The sequence below is a fragment of the Cetorhinus maximus genome, chromosome 4 (assembly GCF_964194155.1).
Source record: "Cetorhinus maximus chromosome 4, sCetMax3.hap1.1, whole genome shotgun sequence".
Taxonomy (NCBI): domain Eukaryota; kingdom Metazoa; phylum Chordata; class Chondrichthyes; order Lamniformes; family Cetorhinidae; genus Cetorhinus; species Cetorhinus maximus.
The window spans coordinates 159,140,003-159,164,611 of record NC_135882.1 but is presented as its reverse complement, the minus strand read 5'-3'; the positions used below and the strand labels follow the sequence as shown (position 1 = coordinate 159,164,611).

The 24,609-nt window shown below is 39.7% G+C and overlaps 1 protein-coding gene across 15 annotated transcripts in view; it reads right to left on the bottom strand.

The window, feature by feature from the left end:
* Window positions 1-1,218: 1,218 nt before the first annotated feature.
* ankrd12 (ankyrin repeat domain 12) overlaps window positions 1,219-24,609 on the bottom strand; it is a 216,856-nt gene continuing 193,465 nt past the window's right edge. For all 15 annotated transcript variants that reach the window (XM_078541028.1, XM_078541034.1, XM_078541038.1 and 12 more), the window contains 5 exons: window positions 18,911-23,829; window positions 10,505-10,603; window positions 9,097-9,240; window positions 8,892-8,987; window positions 1,219-4,095 (listed from right to left, as the gene is read on the bottom strand). In XM_078541028.1, coding sequence (XP_078397154.1) covers window positions 3,910-4,095; window positions 8,892-8,987; window positions 9,097-9,240; window positions 10,505-10,603; window positions 18,911-23,829 — 5,444 coding nt within the window. In that variant the 3' untranslated portion in view covers window positions 1,219-3,909. The remainder of the gene's footprint in view (window positions 4,096-8,891; window positions 8,988-9,096; window positions 9,241-10,504; window positions 10,604-18,910; window positions 23,830-24,609) is intronic.

The window sequence follows — 24,609 nt, the reverse complement described above, 5'->3', positions numbered from 1 at the left end:
TGACTTATTCAGTTGGGAAAGTAGGTCAGTTCACACTGGAGATGTGCGATGCAAAAATCAACACACTATGCAAAAACAAAGCTGACAGAAGAGATTGCAACAACCTACACAGGGATCCACTCAGTGTCACGGGGGAGGCCTTTGCTAGGGTCATATTTAAGAGACTCCATCATGATGCATGTCATTTGGGTAAGTTTTTTTAAGAATTAAATGTACACAACTTTGCAGGCTGAAATTGAACCAAAGTTTATGAAGGATTTTATTTAAATCTGCATTTTACAGGATCTAGGTTCTTTTTGTAACCCAATTCAATTTGGGTTCTTTTTCTGTACAGCTTTCATAAGTCTGTACGCATGTGTGAATCTTCTGTGATGGTACTCACAATAAACCGCAGTATAATTATCACAGGAAAGATCCTTTATAAATTGTGCTGCTGATAAGCTCTAGGTGTGAATCTTTTGAAGAATGGGTGCAGTAATATTACATTCTTGGAATGAATGTCTGGGTTAGTTACAGAGCTAACATGCCATTCTTATACTAAAAGTATAAAAAAAAGTCTGTTCCTTTAACAAAATTACTGTTAAGTAAACAATGACTTCATATGGAGCTTAATTAAGAGACTGCTGTTAGGAATGGGAATGGGCCATTTAGCCCCTCAAACCTGTTCCGCCATTCAACAAGATCATGGCAGATCTGTGACCTAACTCCATCCTGTTAAAAATAAATTCCTACAGATGCCAATTAAAAGACTGCAGATATCCTGAAATAAAAACAGAAAATGCTGGGCACACCCAGTTCTTAAATGGAAACCAAAAGGCGGTTAAATGGCTGAAAAGGTTAGAAAGGTGGTTAAAGGAAAGGGAAATAAAGGGAAATGAGAACAGATCAGGCATCTGGGATTAGGGCTACTGCTAGTGGAAGATAAATATCAACATGGAGCAGTTATGTTGAATAGCCTGTTACCTTGAAATTTCCATGAAAAGCCTTTATATTTATTAGATAGAGATTATGATTTACTGAACAAAGTCTAAATCAAGAAAACACTTTGGCCAATGAAGCATCTGTGTGATTATTCTATCATGGATGCGGGTTCTGCAAATTTAAGTGCAGTTAAAGTGTGTTCTTCTGGCTAAAACAATTAGGAATTGTCATCTCAAATTCAAAAGCAGACAATAAAACAATCCCCATTCCGCTTGCACAACCATAGATACAACTCCATTTAATTAACATGACCATTAAAATTTATTTAACAATATATTTACATGTATTTACATATTAATCAACAGGTAAATATTAAAATAAACAATTTACACTTTTAGAACTATAATTCAAAAAGCATTTGTGCTGAAAAAATAGGTTCTGCTGCAGATTTTTCTTCAGGGTGTGGGGAAAGAAGGGGAGAAGAACAGGACACTGAAGATAACCTGGTAATGCATGCATTGCATCGTAAGTGTAATCTCAAACAGTTGCGGCAATGTAAAAAAGCAAACCCAAACACATGCCTAACAAACAAGGTCAAACCACAGCACACTACAATCAATATAAAACCAACTATCAATTGCAACTTTGGTCCATTGAAACATTAGACAATTAATGAGCTATACAATCAAAATAACTATATAATTTTCTTTATACATATTTTAAACAATATTGTTAAATACAATGTTATTTACATCTGCGCAATGATATGTATAAAATAACTTATTTTAAAAAAAGGACAAAATAATACATCTGTGCAGAATTTCCCCTGCCCCAAAAACAAACAAGACAATCTGTACAATATTTAAGATCAAAACAGATAATTGTGAAATGAAAAAGGTGGGACGATTCTTTTGTTACTAATTTGTCTATCTTTCTTAAAATTCAGCTAAGTCTTATTCAGAGTATAGTGCTTGCCTTTTCATGGCAGTAAAGCAATAAAAGCCCTAAGGTGTATTTTCTTAGGGTACAACTGCTTACTGGGAAATATAACAGGGCCCAGCTATAATGTACTACTTGGGAGCCAGGCAAATAGGTTACAGTGAGGAGCAATGTCAGCATGTCTACTAAGCAGTTTCTATATTGCTTTAGTTTGCTGGCAATGCCACTGGCTCCTCAGATGTAGGTTGTGTGCAACTGGTGGCAACATCAAAGCAAGCATGTTGGATTAATTAAGGCCAAAGATAGAGAACACTTAGTACCGGGGTCTTCCCAGCGGCCAGCCTTATCAAATTCAGTAATTACTTTGGTGCTGGCATTGGCTGCACAGGACCTATGCATTGAGAACTGGTGGTTCTAATTCAGTGTTAAACAAATGTAAAGGCAGCTTTAAATAACCCCAGTCTTCTCTCTTACAGCTACTTAATTCTCTTTGATGAGAACAATATGGCTGACAAGACATCAAGGCCACTCCTTCATGAACCCAGGGTGAGCATTGTTTGAGCAGTATGGCAAGCTCGACACTTTGGCTCAGCTTTTCCCCATCTTCTCAAGATTACCCAAATGAGAATGGTAAACTCACATAGCTTCTCTAACCACCTTCAACCAGAAGCCTGGGTCAAGATCGGAACTTAAACTAGTGCCTTGCATTTAATGGGCATATGCTCTAACCTTTAGTTGCTGGGATAATATTTTTATAAAAGTGATAGTGAACAAAGTGGCAGCAGCAGAACAAGATACTGAATCGTGCTGAGAATGTTTTATTTTAAAATCAAAGCTCTGCAACCATCATTGCAAAGTGAATGGGTGAGCTGAGCAAATAATTAACATTTATAGCAGAGCAGCTAGCTCAAGAAAGGTGCGTCCAACCCCTAGTCCTCAGTCTGCACGTGGCTCCTGAACCCCAGCAACTTAGTCCCATTTGTGTTTTTTGGTGGTTTGTACGGTTTGAAGTTTGAAAGGCTGGAAGTTTAGAAGGGATTGTTCTCAACAATGGCAGATGACTCGTAGATACATTCTAACATTTGACCTGTTACCATCAGCACCTTGAGATCGGAGGAAACTAATTGGAACATGAATTCAAACTTCTTTTGAGCTTCCCCACCCAAGGTTCCTTCACATGAACCTACATGACCCACAAAGGCAAACACTTGGACAACCCCCAAGGTTAAGAGATGTGGAAAAAGTGTTTTTTTTTAAAGTAAGTTGATGAAAAGAGTTTGAAGTGCTCAAAACAATAAGGTGAATAATTTTAACAAAGTGCAAGCATGTAAACAGAGAAAGTATTTAAATACCATTAATTTCTGAAACATTTACAAAACCAGCAAGTGCCTCTTAATGCAGTAGTTTCTGTTTTGAATTGAGAGAAAAAGATACAGTAAAGTATGGTATTTTCTTTGAAATTAGAAAGACAAATTTGAGTTCTTGTTAGAATGTTATCCAAAAACAGATCTGTATATTTCAAGATGAAAAGCCTATGTAGTTTTGAGCCATTGTGTAATATTATAAATGAGGCAGCACTCTACCCATGAGTGCTAATGTGAGGTTCTACTGTACCATGAATTCCTTCTTAGGGATAGAGTATCACTTGTCTATGCCCCTATCACCTTGCAGCTGCCAGCGCTGCTGGTATGAACATAACATAGCGTATGCAGCAAATGCCCCCATCTTGTAAACTTTAAAGTATAGGCAGATATTAAGAGTGAATGATACCTATATATCAGCTATGTATACTACTGAAATGTAGTAGTGGTTTCTGGTAAACAGCGATGGGAAGTCACAGTGCGTTAGTGCTGAATCTCACGTCATTATGCAGGAATGGAACTGCACCTTCGTTGCCACAAGCACCCATATCCTTAATTCTTCACTTATCTTCAAAGTGCTCTGGAGCTAAATACACAAGCCTGTCTGTAACTGTCCTGTATCTTTCAGCAGTGACTGTAACTAAGTCATTTTATGCACTTGCTTAAAACCTCCAAAACACATGCACAATCATATTGGTGTCAAGTCAAAGTCATCATTGACATCAACAAGAGGGATGTAAAACTCTGGAATCTCAAAGATGCTCAAAGATTTGTGTGAAGAAGGATCAAGCTCTTGTAGTTTAAGCTGCCACTCTAGTCTTTGCACTGCATTCATTGCTGCAGCTTCGTGCTGTTGTCTCATGAGAAGACATGTCTGTAATACATTAATTAAGAAGTGTTAACTGCAAGGTGAAATTAAAAGGCATTATTTAGATTACTCAATTAACATAGGAACATTGGAAATAGGAGGAGTGGGCCCAATCGGCCCCTCGAGCCTGCTCTGCCATTCAACTAGATCATGGCTGATCTTCTACCTCAACACCTTGTTCCTGCACTATCCCCATATCCCTTGATGTCTTTAATATCTGGAAATCAATCTCTGTACTAAATTCCTTATCTCAGTACTAAATGGCCTATTCTAAGACTGTGTCACCTTGTTCTAAAACCCCACCCCACTCTCCCCCCTCCCCCTAAAGGCAGGGTAACATGCTTCTTGCATCTACTCTGTCCATGTACTTGTGTAAGAATTTTGTATGTTTCAATGAGATTGCTTATCATTCTTCCCAACTATAGAGATTAAAGGCCCAGTCTTCTCAATCTCTCCCCATAGGACAATCCCACCATTCCAGGAATCAGTCTGGTGAACCTTTGTTGCACTCCCTCTATGGTAAGTATATCCTATCTTAGGTAAGGAGACCAAACTGTACATAATACTCCAGGTGCAGTCTCAGCAAGGCTCTGTACAATTGCAGCAAGTCATCTTCACTCCTGTACTCAAATCCTCTTGTAATAAAGGCCAACATGCCATTTGCCTTCCTAATTGCTTGCCATACCTGCATGTTAGTTTTCGGTGACTTATGAACAAAGACACCCAGGTCCCTTTGGACATCAACACTCCCAACATCTCACCATTTAAGAAATACTCTGCATTTCTGTTTTCCCTACCAAAGTGGATAACTTCATATTTTTCCACATTATATTCAATCTGCCATGTTCCTGCCCACTCACTTAGCCTGCCTAAATCCCCAGGAAGCCTCTTTGCACCCTCCTCACAACTCACATTCCCACCTAGTCTTATGTCATCAGCAAACTTGGAAATATTACATTTGATCCCCACATCCAAATCATTGATATATATTGTGAAGAGCTGGGGCCCAAGCACTGATCCTTGAGGTACTCCACGTCACAGCCTGCCAACCTGTGGGATTATCCTATGAGGAGAGATCGAGGAGAGCGGGCCTGTATCGTCTGTAGAAATTAACCAAACACTTTGGCCAATATTTTCTTTGAACACTGCATGTTTTGAAATCACAAGGTGATTATTTTAGTTAGGAATTTTCTTCAACTATCTTTATTCTTAAATTGTACTAAGTGTCTGGAAATCCTCAGTCTTCACCTCCTTTACATACAAACCTTCACTCCAGACTCATATCTCCAAAATATATAGCTATTTTGCTGTACTTGTTTTTCAAGATCATGAGCACATAAATAATGGAAATCTGCAGAAAAAGGAACCTGAACCTAACAGTTAAAGCTCAGTGGACAATATAGTGCTCCAATGGAAATTTAAAGTTTAGTTAGCACAAGCACTCAGATAATTGATGGTGTTGAAGTAAGCAGTACTAGCACGCTGCATCAGTGACAGAAGCAGATTTGCAACTCCAACCTCAACTATATTCCACTGTGACTTGTAACCAGAAGTAGGGCCTTCTTGAAAGCGACAGAAGGCAAGAAAACTAGAATGAGTCTCCAGGCTGCTTACAAAGCTCCAATTGATCAGTTACACTGCACAATTAGCTGAACCTTGAAACAGGGAAATGGTATCTAGCCCTGGGAAACCCAAGTAGAGGAGGGAACTCAAGAGTACTCACAAGTAGGCCAGACCAAGTAAGGATAGCAAATTTCCTTCCCTGAAGGACATTAGTGAATCAGATGGGTTTTCATACGGGTTGCATGATTACCAATACTGAGACTAGTTTTTAATTCCAGCTTTTATTAATTGAATTTAAATTCCACCATCTGCCATGATCGGCTTTGAGTCCGTGTCCCCAGGACATTAGCCCGAGCCTGTGGATTACTAGTCCAGTGACTATGCCACTGTCTCCCCAATCCTCATATAGCCTGATTTGACACAAAAATTTATTTGCCTCGTTGCAGTGACACAATGAAGAGCAAATGGATGGAGACACAGCCCCAGTGCGTACGTCTGGGATTTTGAGCCTCTCTTAAGATGCATCCTGGATATCCCTCTATTGTGTATTCATTTGCTATTAATTGTTACAGGAAGCAATTAAACATCCTCATTGATGGGGGAGCCCAGCGCACCCATGCAATAGACAAGGCTGAAGCATTCACAACAATCTTCAGCCAGAAGTGCCAATTGAATGATCCAACTCAGCCTCCTCCTGAAGTCTCCAGCATTGCAGATGGTAGTCTTCAGTCAATTCAATTCACTCCACGTGGTATCAAGAAACAGGTGAAGGCACGGGATACACTGAAGGCTATGGGCTCTGACAACATTCCAGCAATAGTACTGAAGACTTGTGCTCCAGAACTAGCAGCGTCCCTAGCCAAGTTGTTCCAGCACAGCTACAACACTGCCATCTACCTGGCAATGTGGACAATTGCCCAGGTATGGCCTGTCCACAAAAAGGCAGGACAAATCCAACCTAGCCAACCAGCCTACTTTCCATCATCAGCAAAGTGGTGGGAAATGTTGTTGACAGTGCTATCAAGTGACACTTACTCAGCAACAACTTGCTCAGTGACGCTCAGTTGGGTTCCACCAGGGCCATTCAGCTCCTGACCTCATTATAGCCTTGGTCCAAACATGGACAAAAGAGCTGAACTCCTGAGGTGAGCTAAGAGTGACTGCTCTTGACATCAAGGCAGCATTTGACTGACTGTGCCATCAAGGAGCCCTACCAAAACTGGAGTCGATGGGAATCGGGGAAAACTCTCCACTGGTTGGAGTCATACCTGGCACAGAAGAAGGTGGTTGTGGTCAGTCCTGAGACATCACTGCAGGAGTTCCTCAGGGTAGTGTCCTAGGCCTAACCATCTTAAGCTGCTTCATCAATGACCTTCCCTCTATCATAAGGTCAGAAGTGGGGATGGTCGTTGATGATTGCACAATGTTCAGCACCATTCGTGACTCCTCAGAAACTGAAGCAGTCTGTATCCATATGCAGCAAGGCCTGGATATTATTCAGACTTGGGATGATAAGTGGCAAGTAATATTCATGCCACACAAGTGCCAGGCAATGACCATCTCCAACAAGAGAGAATCTAACCATCATCCCTTGACATTCAATGGCATTACCAACACTGAATCCCCCACTATCAACATCCTGTGGGGTTACCATTGACCAGAAACAGAACTGGACCAGCCACATAAATACTGTGGCTACAAGAGCAAGTCAGAGGCTTGGAATTCTGCAGAGAATAACTCACCTCCTGACTCTCCAAAGCCTGTCCACCATCTACAAGGCACAAGTCAGGAGTGTGATGGAATACTCTCCATTTGCCCTGATAATTGCAGCTCCAAAACCAAAGCAGTCCAGTTAATTGGCACCCCATCCGACCACCTTCAACATTCACTACCTCCACACTGACGCAGAGTAGCAGCAGTGTGTACCATCCACAAGATGCACTGCAGCAACTCACCAAGGCTTCTTTAACAGCACCTTCCAAACCTGCAACTTCTGCCACCTAGAAGGACAAGCGCAGCAGATGCATGGGAACATCACCAACTGCAATTTCCCTTCCCAAATCACACATCATTCTGACTTGGAACTACACCGCTCTTCCTTCACCATCGTTGGATCAAAATCCTGGAACTCCCTCCCTAACAGCACTGTGGGTGTTCCAACACCACATGTACTGCAGTGGCTCAAGAAAGCGGCTCGCCACCTTCTCAAGGGCAATTAAGCACGGGCAATGAATGCTGCCTAGATAATGACACCACCACATCCCATGAATGAATTTTAAAAAATTAAAAGAAAAATGCAGACATACATGTCTTCCTTTACAGAATTCTTAGAATGTTCTAAATATATTTAATTGTTCGGATACTAGAACTTTTATTTTTCTTGTTAGTACTCTTCTCCAAAATAAATCTTTGTGAACTTCACTAGTTACTGCAGCACACTGCATCAGAAAGAGCTTTCGCTTTCCCATCCCATTCTTCCTCCAGCTTTCCATTGCTGGCCTAAATTAGAAGTATTAATTGTAAAACATCACCAAAATCCATCTGAAACTTCAAATAATTTACATGCACTTGATTTCCCTCATTCACTTACTCTCTTGTAACAGGGCAAAAGAGGGACAAAATGTCAGCCATAGGGTCCTGAGAGCTCTGTACCCACTACAGGGCTACAGCTTTAAAAAAAAAAATTTCAGAATGGCCAAGGTAGTATAGCTTTAAGAAATCTCAAACCTCTCTTATGGTCAATCAGCAACAATTCTCAGCTTGGAAGGATAAATGGCAGGGAAATGCTTCAGTTAGGGAGTGGCTCAAGGTGAAGGAGCGAAGAATGATAATTTGTATGCTGAAAGGTAATCCCTGTTACTGTTTAGGTCATCTCTGCACTTGAAGACGCAACTGAACCATTTCCCTGCTGTGAGTCATTCCTGATTGACCTGAATTACCTTTAAAGATTTCTTAAAATTATACTTCCCTGATCATTCTGATATCTTATACAATTTCTTAAAGCTGAACACCTACAATGGATACTGAGCTCTCAAAAGGCAATGCCTCACATATTGTCCTTTCTCACAACACCCTCACCCTCCATAGTTAGCTCTGAAAAATCTGATTAACAAGTCATGACTTTTGTTCTAATTCATGCCATGTATTTTGAGCTTGTTTGAACAGCTCTCATTATAAATAGCATTTCACTATAGTTTATTTATTACATCTTATTTAAATACTTCCTGAAGGAAACTTACCTTTAATTTATCAAACTTATCATCCACATCCTGCAACCATGACATAAATTGACGAGCATTGAATCGATCTCTCACTGATGTTTTGTTTTCATCACCCTAAAGCAAAGATTTTACAACAATAATTTGTAAAACAGAATTTTAGGAGCATTTAATAAAAACATCCATTTCAAACAATTCCCTCCAAAAGCCCAATTTTCCTCTTCACCTGAGGGTCCTGAGGCATATTGTAAACTTCTGCGTCCAGAAGCACAGTACAGGCACTAAAAGGCAAAGTCTGATTTGCTAGTGTCCTTGCTGCACGGTAATGGACTCTCAGAACCTCCTGCTCATTTGACATAATGAGTTTCTCCTGAAATTAAACACAAAGAATACATTAAAAAGAAAATGATGTAACTACTCCCTCAGTAATGTAGTTATGCACACAAACTATGTACTTTGTATTACCAATAAGCTTTTGAGCACTTTTACTATAGTGCAATTTCAACCAACATTAAAGTAGTTAGTGCAAATATTTTGAACCAATCCAGTGTCTGAGGAATTTGCTCACAGGTTTGGTTAAAACTTAATGGTCTGGATTTTAAGATAGAAGTCACAGTGAGGCTAACAGAGCTCACTGCTATTAAAGTGCAACTAGGACAGCAAATCCTGGTGATTGCACATGTACAGTTAAACATGAAAATCAAGAAATTGCTTTCCAAGTATCCGTGCACCTCAAAAGCTGCACTATATCAAGATATTGCTGAGAGACTCAGCATTTAAATACATGCAATGGCTTGAAGTTGCTGTACTTACATTATATTTACCTACTAACCTCTGCAGTAAAATAGGGAACGTCCACCCAAGTGTAAGTAAATTTTTTGTGGCATGGTAAGTCTTAATTACTGCCAAACAACCACCTTGACACTGAAAATTAACTTTAACAAGTGTGAAGTCCCATTCCTTCAGCTTTTAATTACAGTTGGAGATTTAAAGGAATTTTTTATTTTTACTTTTTCTGTCTTCACACTTTCAGTCCTATATTCCCCCCTCTTTATGTGACTTCCTGTACACAATTTGGCATTGAATTAAATATTCTTAACTGGCACTTCCTAATTCAGGCTCTGTACGGCTCATTGATGATTCGTCAATCTTGTAGGTTAAGGAGATACACAATTGCTTGCCTTGTTCACGCAAGTCTCAGATTTCCTGCAGAGGGAGCTGCACCAAAACAGTTTTCTAATCACAGCAAGTGCAAAAGACCATAAAAATTTTGTTGTTAAACTGAATGAATGGTTGGTGCCATTCATTCGCCGCAGGCTGCGCAGTTCAGCCTAATGAATTCACAAGTTTATTGATGGACAGATGTGAGCAGGTACAGTTTACAGTTTCTAGCTCATTGACAGCATGTCAGAAGTTTAGAACATCATGGCAATCTGTCATGTTTTCAGAAGGCATTTTAATATTTAAGGATAGTTTAATGGACATAGTTTCAAAGTCATACTTTAGGTAAGGTTCCAAGGAAACATGGTTTATATCTGGCTCTCAAAACTACAGATTATAGTGGTGGGTTTCAATCTATATCATGAGACAAACAGCTTCAATGCTCAAAATCATTGTCCTTAAAAAAAAAGTACCCGTTCAATACTATGCTGTAATCGAAGCTTCATTCGTATAACTTCATGTTGCCTGAAGAGTTCTTTCAGTGCTTCTGACAATGATGGAGGAGGAGTTATCTAAAAAAAAAGTGATCAGTATTAATGCAGTGTTGCAATTTGAAACCATTTTATTAATTCATGCTGGAAAAATCCACCAAAATAATGCTTCTCTGTTATTCTTCTCCTAATTGATAAATCATATACACTGTGATGGCTCCTTGCTGCAAATACCAGAAACTGGCCATGAATAAAGGAGGAGCATCTTCTAAATAAATATGCTGCCAGAACTGCTGAGTTTTTCCAGGTAATTCTGTTTTTGTTCTAAATAAAGTTCCCCACTGCACTAGCCCTGAACTTGCATTGTTCTCTAGCTTTCCCCCCCAATTCCTCATATGCCCTCTCCAAGTTCATTTTGCCTAGAGATCCACTTCCTGCTCCCTTGACCCTATTCGCACTAAACTGCTGACCAACCAACTTCTCCTCCTGGCCTTCATGTCAGTTGATATTATTAAATGTTCGTTCTCTCTTCAGGTGTTGTCCCTCTCTTCTTAATGTCTACCGACATCACCCCGTTCCTTAAAAAAAAAACCCCTTCAATCCACCATCCTTGAAAACTACCACCCTTTATCCAACCTCTTTCCTCTCCAAAATCCTTGAATGTGTTGTTGCCTCCCAAATCTGTGCCCATTTTCCCTAGAATTCCAAGTTTGAATCCCTCCAATCAAATCACATCCTATGTGATAGTGACAAAGGTAGTGTCCCTTCTTGTCTTTCCTGACTTGTCTGCAGCCTTTGACACAGTTAATCACACCATCCTCCTCCAGCTGAGTGGGACTTCTCTCACCTGGTTCCATTCTTACCTATTTAACTGTGGTTGGATTATTATGTGCAATGGCTTCTCTTCCCACATCAGGACTATTTCTTCTGGCATTCCCTCATGGATCCCTCTCTGGCCCCATCCCACTTCCCACATTTGGCGACATCATCCGAAAGCAAAGCATTAGTTTTCACATGCACGTTGACAACATCCAGCTCTACTTCACCACTGCACCTCTCGACTCCTCCAATATTGCTAAACTATCAGACTTCTTGTCCAACATCCAGTTCTGGATGAAGAGAAATTCCCTCCAATTAAATATTGGGAAGACTGAGGCCATTGTATTCTATCTCCTCTCCAAACTCTGTTCCCTAGATACCATATTCATCCCACTTCCCTTGCAACAGCCTTGAGATTAAATTAGTGTTCACAATCTAGGTGTCATAATTGACTCCAAGATGAGTTTCCGACCACAGTCACGTCATCAGTAAGAACACCTCTGTAACACTGTCCAAGCTGTTACAAGAGCTATAACACTGGCATCTACCCGACCATGTGGAAAATTATCCAGGTATGTCCTGTACACAAAGTGTAGGACAAATCCAACACGGCCAATTACCGCCCCATCAGTCCACTCTCCATCATCGGTAAAGTAATGGAAGGGGTTATCAACAGTGCTATCAAGTGGCACTTGCTTACTAATAACCCGCTGAATTTGGATTCCGCCAGGGATACTCAGCTCCTGACCTCATTACAGCCTTGGTTCAAACATAGACCAAAGAGCTGAACTCCTGAGGTGAGGTGAGAGTGACTGCCCTTGACATCAAGGCAGCATTTGACCGAGTGTGGCATCAAGGAGCCCTAGCAAAACTGGAGTCAATGGGAATCGGAGAAAATTCTCCGCTGGTTGGGTCATACCTAGCACAAAGGAAAATGGTTGTGTTTGTTGGAGGTCAGTCATCTCAGCTCCAGGACATCACTGCAGGAGTTTGTCAGGGTAGTGTCCTAGGCCTAACCATCTTCAGTTGCTTCATCAATGACCTTCCATCATAAGGTCAGAGGTGGGGAAGTTCGCTGATGATAGCACAATGTTCAGCACCATTCGAGACTCCTCAGATACTGAAGCAGTCCATGTCCAAATGCAGCAAGACCTGGACAATATCCAGGCTTCGGCTGACAAGTGGCAAGTAACATTCGCGCCACATAAGTGTCAGGCAATGACCATCTCCAACAAGAGAGAATCCAACCATCGCCCCTTGATGTTCAATGGCATTACCATTGCCTAATCCCCCACTATCAACATCCTGGGGGCTTGCCATTGACCAGAAACTGAACTGGACTAGCCTTATAAATACTGTGGCTACAAGAGCAGGTCAGAGGCTAGGAATCGTGCGATGTGTAACTCACCTCCTGACTCCCCAAAGCCTGTCTATCATCTACAAGGCACAAGTCAGGAGTGTGATGGAATACTCCCCACTTGCCTGGATGAGTGCAGCTCCCACAACACTCAAGAAGCTTGACACTGTCCACAATTGGCACCACATCCACAAACATTCACTCCCTCCACCACCGACGCACAGTAGCAGCAGTGTGTACCATCTACAAGATGCACTGCAAGAATTCACCAAGGCTGCTTCCAAGGATCCTGACGTGGAAATATATTATTGTTCCTTCACTGTCGCTGGGTCGAAATCCTGGAACTCCCTCACAGCACTGTGGGTGCACCTACCCCACATGGACTGCAGCGGTTCAAGAAGGCAGCTCACCACCACCTTCTCAAGGGCAACTAGGGATGGGCAATAAATGCTGGCCTAGCCAACGAAGCCCACATCCCAAGAATGAATAAAAAAAAAATGCTTCTGAAACCCTCATTGATGCCTTTGTTACCTTTAGACTTGACTATTCCAACACACTCAGAGATGGTTGCTCACATTGTATCCTCCGTAAACTTGAGGTCATCCAAAACTCTGCTGACCATTTCTGAACTTGCAACAATTCCCATTCTCCTATCATCCCTGTGCTCACTGACATATATTAGGCCGTGGTCGTCTTTGTTTTTAAATCCATCCTAATCCTTTCCATCTTAATCCTTGCTCTCCTCCCTAACTCTGTAATCACCAGCTTCACAATCCTCCAAGATATATGCACTCATCTAATTCTGGCCTCTCAAGCATCCCCGCTTTTATTGTCCCGCCACTGGTGGCTACGAAGGCATGTCTTCAGCTGCCTAGAACCTAAGCTCTGAAATTCCCACCTTACAACTCCACGGTTTTTCCCTTGCTTTCCTCTTTTAGAGGCTTCTTAACATCTACCTCTTTGACCAAGCTTTTAGTCATCTGATCTAATATCTCCTTATTTAGCTTCACATCATATTTTGTTTTATAATGCTCCCTCTGTGAAGTACTTTTGGATGTTTTATTTCACTAAACACACTATATAAATACAAGTTGTTGCTGCTTCACACAATTATGAAAATTATAAAGGGAATTATGTACTCCTATATCAGCATTTTCCTGCTCAACCATTGTAATAGGATTTTCTTTCTTAAAACTGTTCTATACATCCTGGGACACAAGTTGCATAAAAGACTATGCAAGTGACCTCATCAAGTTCCACTCCAGTAGCATCATTTAATGGAAAGGCTAGGTTGTTGACCAAACTCATTACTGAATGTCACTAAATATCACCGCTCAAGTTGTAAATATGTGATATTTTAGTAGAATAGATTATGTTTGCCCTTCAAGTGAAATAGTTAAATTCTGGTAGCTGACTTCATAGTTGCGCTATCCAGATACTAGTGATAAGGCACTACATTGGACCTACTTTTTGCTTTGAGATAAACATCTTAAGGAATTAAACTTTTGTTAATTTTCAAATTATAGAGCAAAATCAAATGTAAAATTATCATAGTGAATGTTTATAATGTCAGTATGCTGACCCACTACAGCCAATTCCTGGCAAAATAAAATACACCTATCATTGAATTATAACATGTTCACTTTCTAGTCTTATAGGATTTTTGATATTCTTCAATTGCACTGCCTTCCACTAAAATAATGTCATATGTTGAGAAAAATACAATACCTCATTTCCTAATATGACACCTGTGATATTAAATAAGAACTGTTGTCACAGAATGTACAACACAAATTAATATATACATTCACAGAAAATTGAATATTGCTGAAAAGGGAGATATGTTGCCAAAGCTTTTCGTCTTACACTCAAGATAAATGCATGAATGCCAAATTTCAAACGATCACAACAATTTATACTACAAGGGAAAAGGGTGCCAATTGGTTGACAAGTCAACTCTGATTTGCCAAGGTGTTGCCATGGAGAAAGCAATGGGGAACTTTAGGCTCCCCAAACACCTGGGTAATCCAAAAAAAAGCGCAAGGCTTTGAACATGTTCCTTTTGTTTGCAGAGAATGGGACCCCGAGTATGAATAAATGTTGCTTCTAGCAAGTAGAAATGAGCATGCCATAAGCTTGACTGATTATCCTAAGTACCATCCACTGTTAGATGTGATTCAGCACTTGATCAACCCTGAACGCACTAATAGCTACACTAACAACCAATTTAAGATAATCAGCTGAGCTCATAACATTTGCCAGAAGTGACTAACAGGAACCCATTCTCTGCAGACAAAAGGAACATGTTCAAGTCTTGTGCCCTTTTTGAATTATCTGGGAGCTTGGGGGGCCTATAGTTCCCTGTTGCTTTCTCCATGGCTACACCTTGGCCAGAGTCGAATTGCCAACCAATCAGCACCCTTTTCTCCTATACTATAAATTGTTGTAACTGTTTGAAATTTGGCATTCTCGCTTTTGTCCTGATGAATGCAAGATGAAAAGCTTTGGCAACATGTCTCTCTTTTCAGCAATATTCAACTTCTGTACGACCAAGAAAACTGTAATGAGGAGCAACTAGAATTGATTTTCAATTCAGTAAAGCGGTGTGGCCTCAAATCAAGTCAAAATTTCATGCTCTCTAAATTGATTCAGTTGTGAAAATGCAGGACTGAATATCATCATTTCCTATCATCACCTTTTTTAGAAATGTGGCTCTCATATCAACTGCAAGTCCTACACCTTAAAGAAAAACCTCTGCAATTACATATAATTTAAAACATACAAATAAGCTAGTCAGCCCAGCTGGTCTTTGCCAGTGTTTAAGATCCACACGGGTCTCCTCCCATTCTACTTTATCTAACACTATCAGAATATCTATTTATTAATTTCTCCCTCAGTTACTTACGTAGCTTTCCCTTAAATGCATTTATACTGTTCACCTCAACCATTCCACATGGTAGGAATTTCCAAACTTTATCCACGCTCTGGATAAATAAGTTTTTCCTAAATTCCTTACTGGATTTATTAATGGCTATCTTATATTTATGACCCCTAGTTATTATCTCTTCCACAAGTGGAAACAACTTCTCTGCCTCTACCCATGAAACCACCACTTCACAATTTTAAATATCTATTAGGTCACCACTTGACCTTCTCTTTTCCAGAGAAATTAGCCTAGCCTGTTCAATCTTTACTGAAAGTTATGACCCCTCAGTTCTGGTACTATCCTGGTAAATGTTATGCACTTTCTCCAGTGCTTCAGTAGCTTTTTAAAAATTATATGAACTGTGCAGAGTACTCAGTCTGGTCTTTTAATTTTATTCCTCTATAAAATGAACCCCAATGCTTTGGTTGCAATATACAAATAAAACATTCAGAAAGATACAGGAAAATTATTGATGCTTTGTCAAAAGTTTATTTATTCTACACTGCCTTCAATGTTCTGCCCCAACCATTCTCAAAGAAAGCAAATCATGGTAGGTTATTATTCCACAAGCTTGAGCAGTTCTTCTCCAGCATCCCAAGTGACCATTTACATTGTGCAAACCTGAATTGCAAGGTATAGGTGGATTACTCAAATATGGCAACATCAACAGCCAAACAGAAACCTGATATCTGCTGGTATCCACACACACATTTCCAGCAGAGGGTGCATTCTCCCTCGGTAAAAGTTGCTGAAGACAACCAATTCTTTTGCAATGTCAGCCTGTGAAATTAGCATAGATTAGGTTTGAACTGGATACCTGTCTAAGCTACATTACACAGTGGCCTGAAATTTCTTATATTGCATTACATCATTTATCCACATTAAGCACCGTGTGTTTAAGAAAAGCAATTGTGCAGGCTTTTCTGATTCTAAAGAAAAAGGAAGACCCGCATTTATCTCGCACTTTCCACGACCACCTATCTCCACAATTGCAACTTTGTTGTGTCATATGCACATGTAGATGATTGATCTGAAACGAGGATAATTTGCAAAGTCTATTATCAGTATAAAATATAAATAGTAGAATCAGCCCCAAATCATTTCAGCTACAGAGTTTAAGATTTACAGAAGTACCAGGCGGTATGAAATGCCATTGCTACTTGGCTGACACAGCAAAAGTTCAATTTAGTGTTAAAATATTTATTTTTCAGGTCATTTGAATTAAGAACTTTGTAGTACGAGAAATTTAGAGTGGGAATTTTAACTGGGAGTGGGACTTTGAGGGAGCAGGGCAAGCGCCCAATCACAGTGATTTTAATTCCCTGGTTTCATCTACATGCTGCTCAACAGCTATCTGTTGGGAGGGAGCAGAAATTCAACGGCAGGACATGAGCTAGCAATATTGGATGAGCAAAAATTTTCTCCAATTGAACGGTGGGAATGCCAAAACCATTGCTGTCAGTCCTCGCCACAAACTCCATTCCCTAATAACTGATGCCATCCCCTTCCCTGAGCTGAGTTTCTGACGCCATAATGCTCTCCATCACCAACAGTGTACTTCCACCTTCATAAAATTACTCATTTCCATTCCTGCCTCAGTTCTTCTGCTGCCGAAACCTTCATCCATGCATTTCCTACCTCCAGACTAGACTATTCCAATGCTCTCCTAGCTAGCCTCCCATATTTCTTTCTCCAAAAACTAGCCAAAGCTCTGCTATACGTATCCTAGCATGCACCACACAACCTCTCTCTTTGATCAGTCTAGGTCGCCTGTCTTAATATCTCCTTATGTGTCAAATTTTGACTGACACTCGTGAAACACTTTGGGACATTTTACTACATTTGAAAATCCCATATAAATGCAAATTATTGATTTGCACATAAGAATATCCCACCCCCACCCCTCAACCATTGACACCTGATTCCACTTCCTTTCTCCTATTTATTTCTGATCTTTCTTGCTAATAAAAAGAGATTCTCAAAGCCATTCCTCACACCTTTACTAGTGTGTTTTCAAGACATGTAACAGGTTTTATTTCACTTGTAGCACTGTACAGGAGGTATAGAGAGCATTTTCCCATAATAAAGAAAGGGCAGGGTGCTATTTGAGGAGATTCATATCTCTTAGAACTTTTCAGGTTTGCTCTCAGGCTCTTTTAGGTTTTCAGAGGAGTAATCTTTGCTTCCCCCACCCACCTCCAGGTATTCCACTTAATATTACAGTAATGCAGCTATATTACATTTATTCCCTGCACATCTCTCTTTAAATAAAAAAGTAAAACACCCAGAGTGTCTGAAGTTCATTTAGCTATGCTGTCAACTAAAAAAAACACAGGACAGCACTACAGCAGAGCTAGAAGGCTATAGGTACAATTTCCACCGTATGAAGAAAATGCATTTCTGTAGGACCTTCTATGCGAAGTGCTTTTAGACAGGGGACTTCTATGCGAAGTGCTTTAGGACAGGGGTGTAAACATATATAAATGCAGGTTTTCCTCCTCCCAGTAAAAAGCATCCTTCTTCCTGAAGAAGCCTGCTTCATAAGGGCAGGTCTGAAGATGTGACTGCTCTCAGTTTCTATGGGCAAGTAATGTGCTGCAATTGTTATTGTACTGCAATAATGCAAAATGATAGCACTGCCTCATTATTTGCTCAAGTCATCTGTTGGAAAATTGGACACCCAACAAATTGACCGGGCATCCAATTTGCTGACTTGCACTTGCTGCTAGCTGGTGTCTTGCAATAAGAGCTACTGTATTTCAGCATCATCAGGAGCAGAAAGAACTGTACAGTGAAGAATTTATGACAATAATGCACTCTAGTGAGACATTACACTATTATGTTTCAATATTTCTAACTACGTAGCATCTTATGTCCCCTGTATTGCTCCCACACTGATGGTAAAAGTGGCTTTAGAAGGAAATCTGTAATGCAAGGATATTGTCATCAGGGGTATCCATTTGGCAATGTTCTTATTAACTGTTTCTCAATAGTAGCACATGATCGAGGTCAATGTTTGAGGCCTGGCTTCAGATAGACTATGGCTTCAGTACAGACAGGTTGATTGGGTATTGAAGAAAACTGACTCCATTAGGTCTTTCCAATGGAAGCAGTTGAATGCAAAACATCTATTAAAATTCACCATTGAGGACTAAAAAGTTCACATTGTTTACTCAGAAACTTTTTCAATAAGTAATTCAAGTCAGATTTTTATAGTCGACATAATTAACTGCTTTGAGTTACTTAAATAACGAATTCTATAAATTATTTTCTGGATAACACTTACAGTTGGTATGCAAAGTTTGCTCAAAGGGTTTCCATCCAGCAGGTATGATCCAGTGAATGTAACAAATTCATCATAAAACTGCGGTGCTTGAGGAGTGACACTACATAGCACTTTACGCTTCTCTTCTATCTTTTTTCGAATGTGGAGATATTCATAGTAAGGGTTTGCCTTTTCTGAATGGTAAGGTTGAATTTCTTCTAGTTTTAAAGAATCTACAATGGCTGCCAGTGACTGCTGAGTCTTTTCCTTAGCTTGTTGCAGTGTGGATTTCACTTGCGCAGGATGTGGAACTCGTGGCATCTTTCGTTTATGTGGATGATGCACCTGACCTTCTTCCTCCTCTGTAAACTTAGCCTTGGTTTTCACAGGTGTGGAGGATTCTGTATCTTTGTCAGGCACCGGTGCACAGTTGACAGCAGATTGTTTGCTTTGATTGGCTAGTATGTTTGCTCTGTTACGAGTAATCCTCTGAGGAATATCTTGTTCTGTTCGGTTAGCTTCCATTTGCTCTTCCAACTCCTCTTTTGTTGACTCAGTGGACTGCCTTCGTTCATCTGGTGCTGCCTCATGCATCACTACAGCATCTTGAGTAGCAGTGGTAGAAAGTTGAGAAACTTCCATCTCCAATGAGGAATCTTGGTCTTGAGCTTTACTTTCCAAGGACTGAGGCTCATCAATTATTGAATTTGTGTGTGTATTTTCAGTGGAAGGTATTGCTTCAGGTAGTTCTTCTGTTGGCTCAGACTGTATTTCATCAACTGAGGCTACTGGCACTTTGTCTAGTATTGAGCTCTCTTGAATACATGTTGGCTCATGGATAGCTGAAGTGATATTTTTTGTACCTTCTTCGGTCTTTTCTTGAGATTCAGTTAATGTACTCTGTATAGGCCTTGTTTGGTCCACAAGGCTTTCATTCACATTATTGCTATCTGATAATGCTGTGCATGATGGAGAGAAATTCTCTTCCAAGCCCTGCAATTCATCTGATTTGTAATAATTTGAAATATCTTCCACAGTCTTCTGACTAGTAAGGTCAGCATTTGAATCAAGAGGAGGATATTTAGTATCCTTTCCATCAGCCATTCCCGCACACTCCGAGTGTGGTTTGCATGAAACTAAAGACTGATCTGTATCTTGCAAAGTTTGAGTTTGTGGTAAATCTTCTTGAGTTCCACATTTTGACCAAAAGAGAACTCGAGGGGTAATATCATTATCTAGCGATGACCTCATACATGATGAATTGGAAGAATGTGTAGGTGAAAAATAAGATGGTGGTTCTTGGAGATTTGCCACTTGGGAAGGCTCACTGCAAGGTATCTGTGGGGACTTTGATACCAATTCTGATGTCAACTGGTCTGAACATCCCCACTCTTGTGAAACATGTAATGGGCTAAAACTGTTTTTCTCACAAGCTGCTGAAGATGAATACCCATCATTATTACTGTGTGGAGGAGGATCAAGCCTATCATAAGACATTTCCAATGGTTTATTTGGCTGAATGCTACCAATTAAGCAGTTTAGTTGTGGCTGTACCACAGTCATCTGCTGGGAAGTATTTTGAATTATGCTGTTGGGATTTGCATCCTGCGCTAAATAATTAGTGCTGCTTGGCACAATGACAGCAGGTGGTGTGGAAACAGAAGGTTGTAAACAGGAAGTACTATTAAATGTGCCCTCTTCAGTGCCACTGTCTGGAAGTGGTTCTGGTCGAGGAGAAGTACAGGCTTGAGGTTGCACTGCTGGTGAAAAACTATATTGTTTTTCGCTTGAAAGCGGCAGGTTACCTTCAAGTTGCTTGTGGGACGGTTTATCATGTTCATTTGCAACAGCTGGTATACTACATCTCCGAATATCGCCAACTAATCGGCATTCATTCTCATATCTAGCATTGTCAGCAGAGACTGATCGCAGATAAGATCCTGAAAGCTTACTGGAGTATGGTGATTTAAGTCGATCTGGCAATTCAGCTAAAACATCAGAGTCTCGGTCATATACAGCAGGTGATTTGGCACTGGACAGAAATACTGATTGAGAAAAGGAAGACTGAGACTCAGAACCCTCAATAGTGAAATCTGAATCATAGTCTGTTAAAGGCCGTGGCGTTGCTACAGCTGAAGTCTGACAAGAATCTTCAGAACTTGCAACAGAAATCATTGATATAGATCTTGACGTTAGCCCTGCCCGATCACGTTCTTGTCTGGGAGATGCAGTTAAATTACTTTCACAACTTATGAAAGGTCTTGGTGTATCTGGCAAATTTTGTTTTGCATCGGTGGACAATGATCTCACGTTGTTAACATCTTTCAGCTGCTTGTCTTTAGAGTGCGTTTCTGATGGATCTGAACTTTTTGATCTAGTAAGTTCTTTGTTTGCTGTTGAACTCTTCAGTTTTTCTCGTTCTTTTATTTTTGTGAGCTCAATGCCAGATCGATGCCTCTGTCTTTCCTTTTCTTTGAGCTTTATCTTCTCTTTGTGCTTTTTGTGCCATTGTTCAATTTCTAGATCCTTTAGACTGAGCATCCTTTCAAAACTGGTCTGCATTAAGTCATCATTTACTAGCCGCTTCTCTTTTGGCCGCACGTCCTTTGCAGAACTAGAGTCTTTAGACTTCAGTTTGTCAGCTTCTACTTCTTTAAGCTTTGCTTTAACAGTGGCATTTACTGGCAGTCTCTCTTTTTGTCTGTCTTTTTCCTTCCTTTCCTTCTCTCTTGTTTCAGGAGTTTTAAGAAAGTCCTCCTTGATTTTATCCTTTGAGGAAAATAATTTATCATGAGATGCTTTGCTACCCTCAACAGTGTTACGTTTCTTCTCGTCTTGCAAGTGCTTGGAGTTTGTCACAAGGTCACCCTCTCTTTCCCTCGACTTCTCTTTCTTCTTCTCCTTTTCTGTATCTCTGTCTTTTTCCTTCACTTTGACAGCTTTACTAGGAGTGACGTCTTGCAAATCTTTTTCAGATAATTTTGCCTTCTTCTCTGTAGAATGTTTTTCTTTTTCCACTTTGTCCTTCATCCCACTAGAGTGGCGCTCCCTTTCACTCTTTTCTCTCTCATGCTTTTTCTCTAATTTTTCCTTACTCTTTTCTTTCTCATCAGGTTTTCTAACTGAGAATATATTCTTCAATTTATCATTTTCCCGGTGGATCTTCTCTGTAGTCGGATACAAGTTGCTAGATCGATCTTTTTCTTTTGTTCTCTCCCCGCTGTCTTGTAACTTACTAAATGTTTTTTCCTGTGATTTTTCATGAAACTCAGGTTTCTCTTTCTCCAATCTATTTTCATGTTTTATTTTCTTCTCTCTATCAGAATATTTTTTCTCTAACTTTTCCAAGTCCCTCTCTTTAGTTGGGGACTTCTTTTCACTTTTCTCTTTGTTTTCCTTCTTTTCTCTATCTGGAGTATCAGATTTGTCTTTATCTGTACCTTTCTCTTTCTCAGATAACTCAGTATGCTCTTTTTTCACAATGACACTTGAGTAAATTGAATCATCTTTGTCTGCAAGCACAATTTCCTTTCTTTCTTCCAGATTGGTAAGTTTAATTTCTTTTTCTTCTTTAGAATGTTTTTCTTTTTTATTCTTTTTAGACTTTTCCTTCTCTCTGTCCTCTTTGAAAGATTTTTCTTCTTTAAAATACTTCTCCTTTGTTTTCTCTTCTTTAATTGGAGTTTTATCTTTCAATGACTTTTCTGATGGGGCTAAATCAGAGTTTTCATCTTTGAATGTTTCATTAGTGTCATCATTTTTGAAAAAGTTCTCTTTCCAGTATTCTCTATCAAACTCAGGATATACATCTTTTTCACCCTCTTTTTGTCTATGTTTTCCTCTTTCATTTTCATGCTCTTTTTTAATTTTGTTTTTCTCTTTATCTTTATGCTTTAGCTTATGCTTTTTTATAACTTTGCCATCCTTATCTGTCTTTTTAAGCACTTCTTCCATGTTATCAAACATGCCTGTCTCTTCCTCTTTGCTTCTCTGTCCAGACTTATCAACAAATTCCACGTGTAGACCCTTTTTGCGATGCTTAGTCTTTGCTTTGTACTTAAAAGACTTGTTGCTGGAACTCTCAGAAGTGTAGTCAGAGTCTGTAAGATGATCAAATCGCACAACTTCAGACTGAAAAGACATGTCTGGGGCTCCTGAAGATGGGCCTGTTTTGGCATTTTCCTGTTTAAGTGGTTTTGCTCGTTTTTCATTTAATCCACATGCATGTTTAGGTGACTTGGCAGTTGAAAGGTGGAACTGATGACCTGCAGAATCATCTTTCATACACAAAGACTTCCTGAACGAATCTTCCTCTCTTGTATGTTCTAATGAGTCCAAATCAGAGCAAGTGGAGAAAAGCACCAATTTAGCATTTTCCTTCTCTTCTTTCTCCTGTTTGAACTCCTGATTCTCTTTGTTTTTATTTTGTTTCTTCATCTTTTTCTTCCCTTTTCCTTTCTCTTTCTGTTCAATGGTAACCAGATTTTCTTTCTTAGTCCTTACATCAGATTTACTGCTATCTGGAACAACCTCTAGAGAGCTTGTTGAACAAGTTTTTTTCTCTTGATGTAGCTCTTCGTCTGAGCTTTCAGAGCTAGATGAAACAAGAACTCTTGCTGCTTTTTGCTTTTTAATTTTGAATGGTTTCTGCAATTCTAGCTTTGGTGGCGTTAAATAGCTGCTGTTCTCTTTTATGGTATTCTTTTTACCATCCTTTCTTCGAATCCTTTTCTGATCTACAAGCTTGCCCATTTCTTCTACTTCTTCATCTTCCTCGTCATCATCATCCTTGAATTCATATTCATCCAGTGCAGATGACGCAATTGATTTGCAGGGCGTCAATTGCTGATTGGCATCAGTTTTTAATTCTTTTTCTGGTTCGGAATCATCCACATTGTCGTCCACACTAGATGGATTCACAGAAGGTAACTCTTCGGATTCTAAAGAATGTACAAATAAAATGGATTTGACAGTTGGAAACTGGTGCATTTTTCAAGTCCTACAGCAAAAACCTTCTAATACTGCTCATGCATAACAACATGTGAAACAATGTAAGATACCAACATGCCTCAGTTGGATATATTTCTACTTGGCAGTTTTGCTAATGCCAATTTATATGGAAAAGCTAAAACAAAAAGTTGGAAAACCGAGCTTAAAAGAATTTTCTTGGGTTGGAAAGATAGGCTGGAAAAATGTATTGAACGGTGTCCTGCTTTTATTTACCATGCACAGCTCATAGGAATTGAGGAAATAAAATTGAAATTGGTTGATGATACCGAACTAGAGTATGGTAAACTGTTAAAGATTGTGAAAGGAAGATAGAAAGACGCTAGCAGGATGAGATGGCTGATGTCATTTAATGTTGAAAAATATTAAGTATTTAAATAAGGAAAATAAATACATCTTAAATAATGAGATTTCAAATGGAGTAGAAAAATGGAGGTGCCTTGGTGTCAGATTACATAGAAAGGTTATAGTGCTAATAGATAAAACCATAAAAAGCTAAAAAAGAATCAATATAATTACAGAAGTTGACAACTCCAAAATGATTCTACATAGAAGCTGATAGTATTGAAAAATATTTACACTTAAAGTACAATAGGACATTGGCTTGTAGGTATAACAATAATCATTGACCTATAATGGAGCATCAGAAGTGAAGAGAATGAACTGGGGTGGTGGGGGACCACAACACTAAAGATCCCATAAAAAGCAGTGGG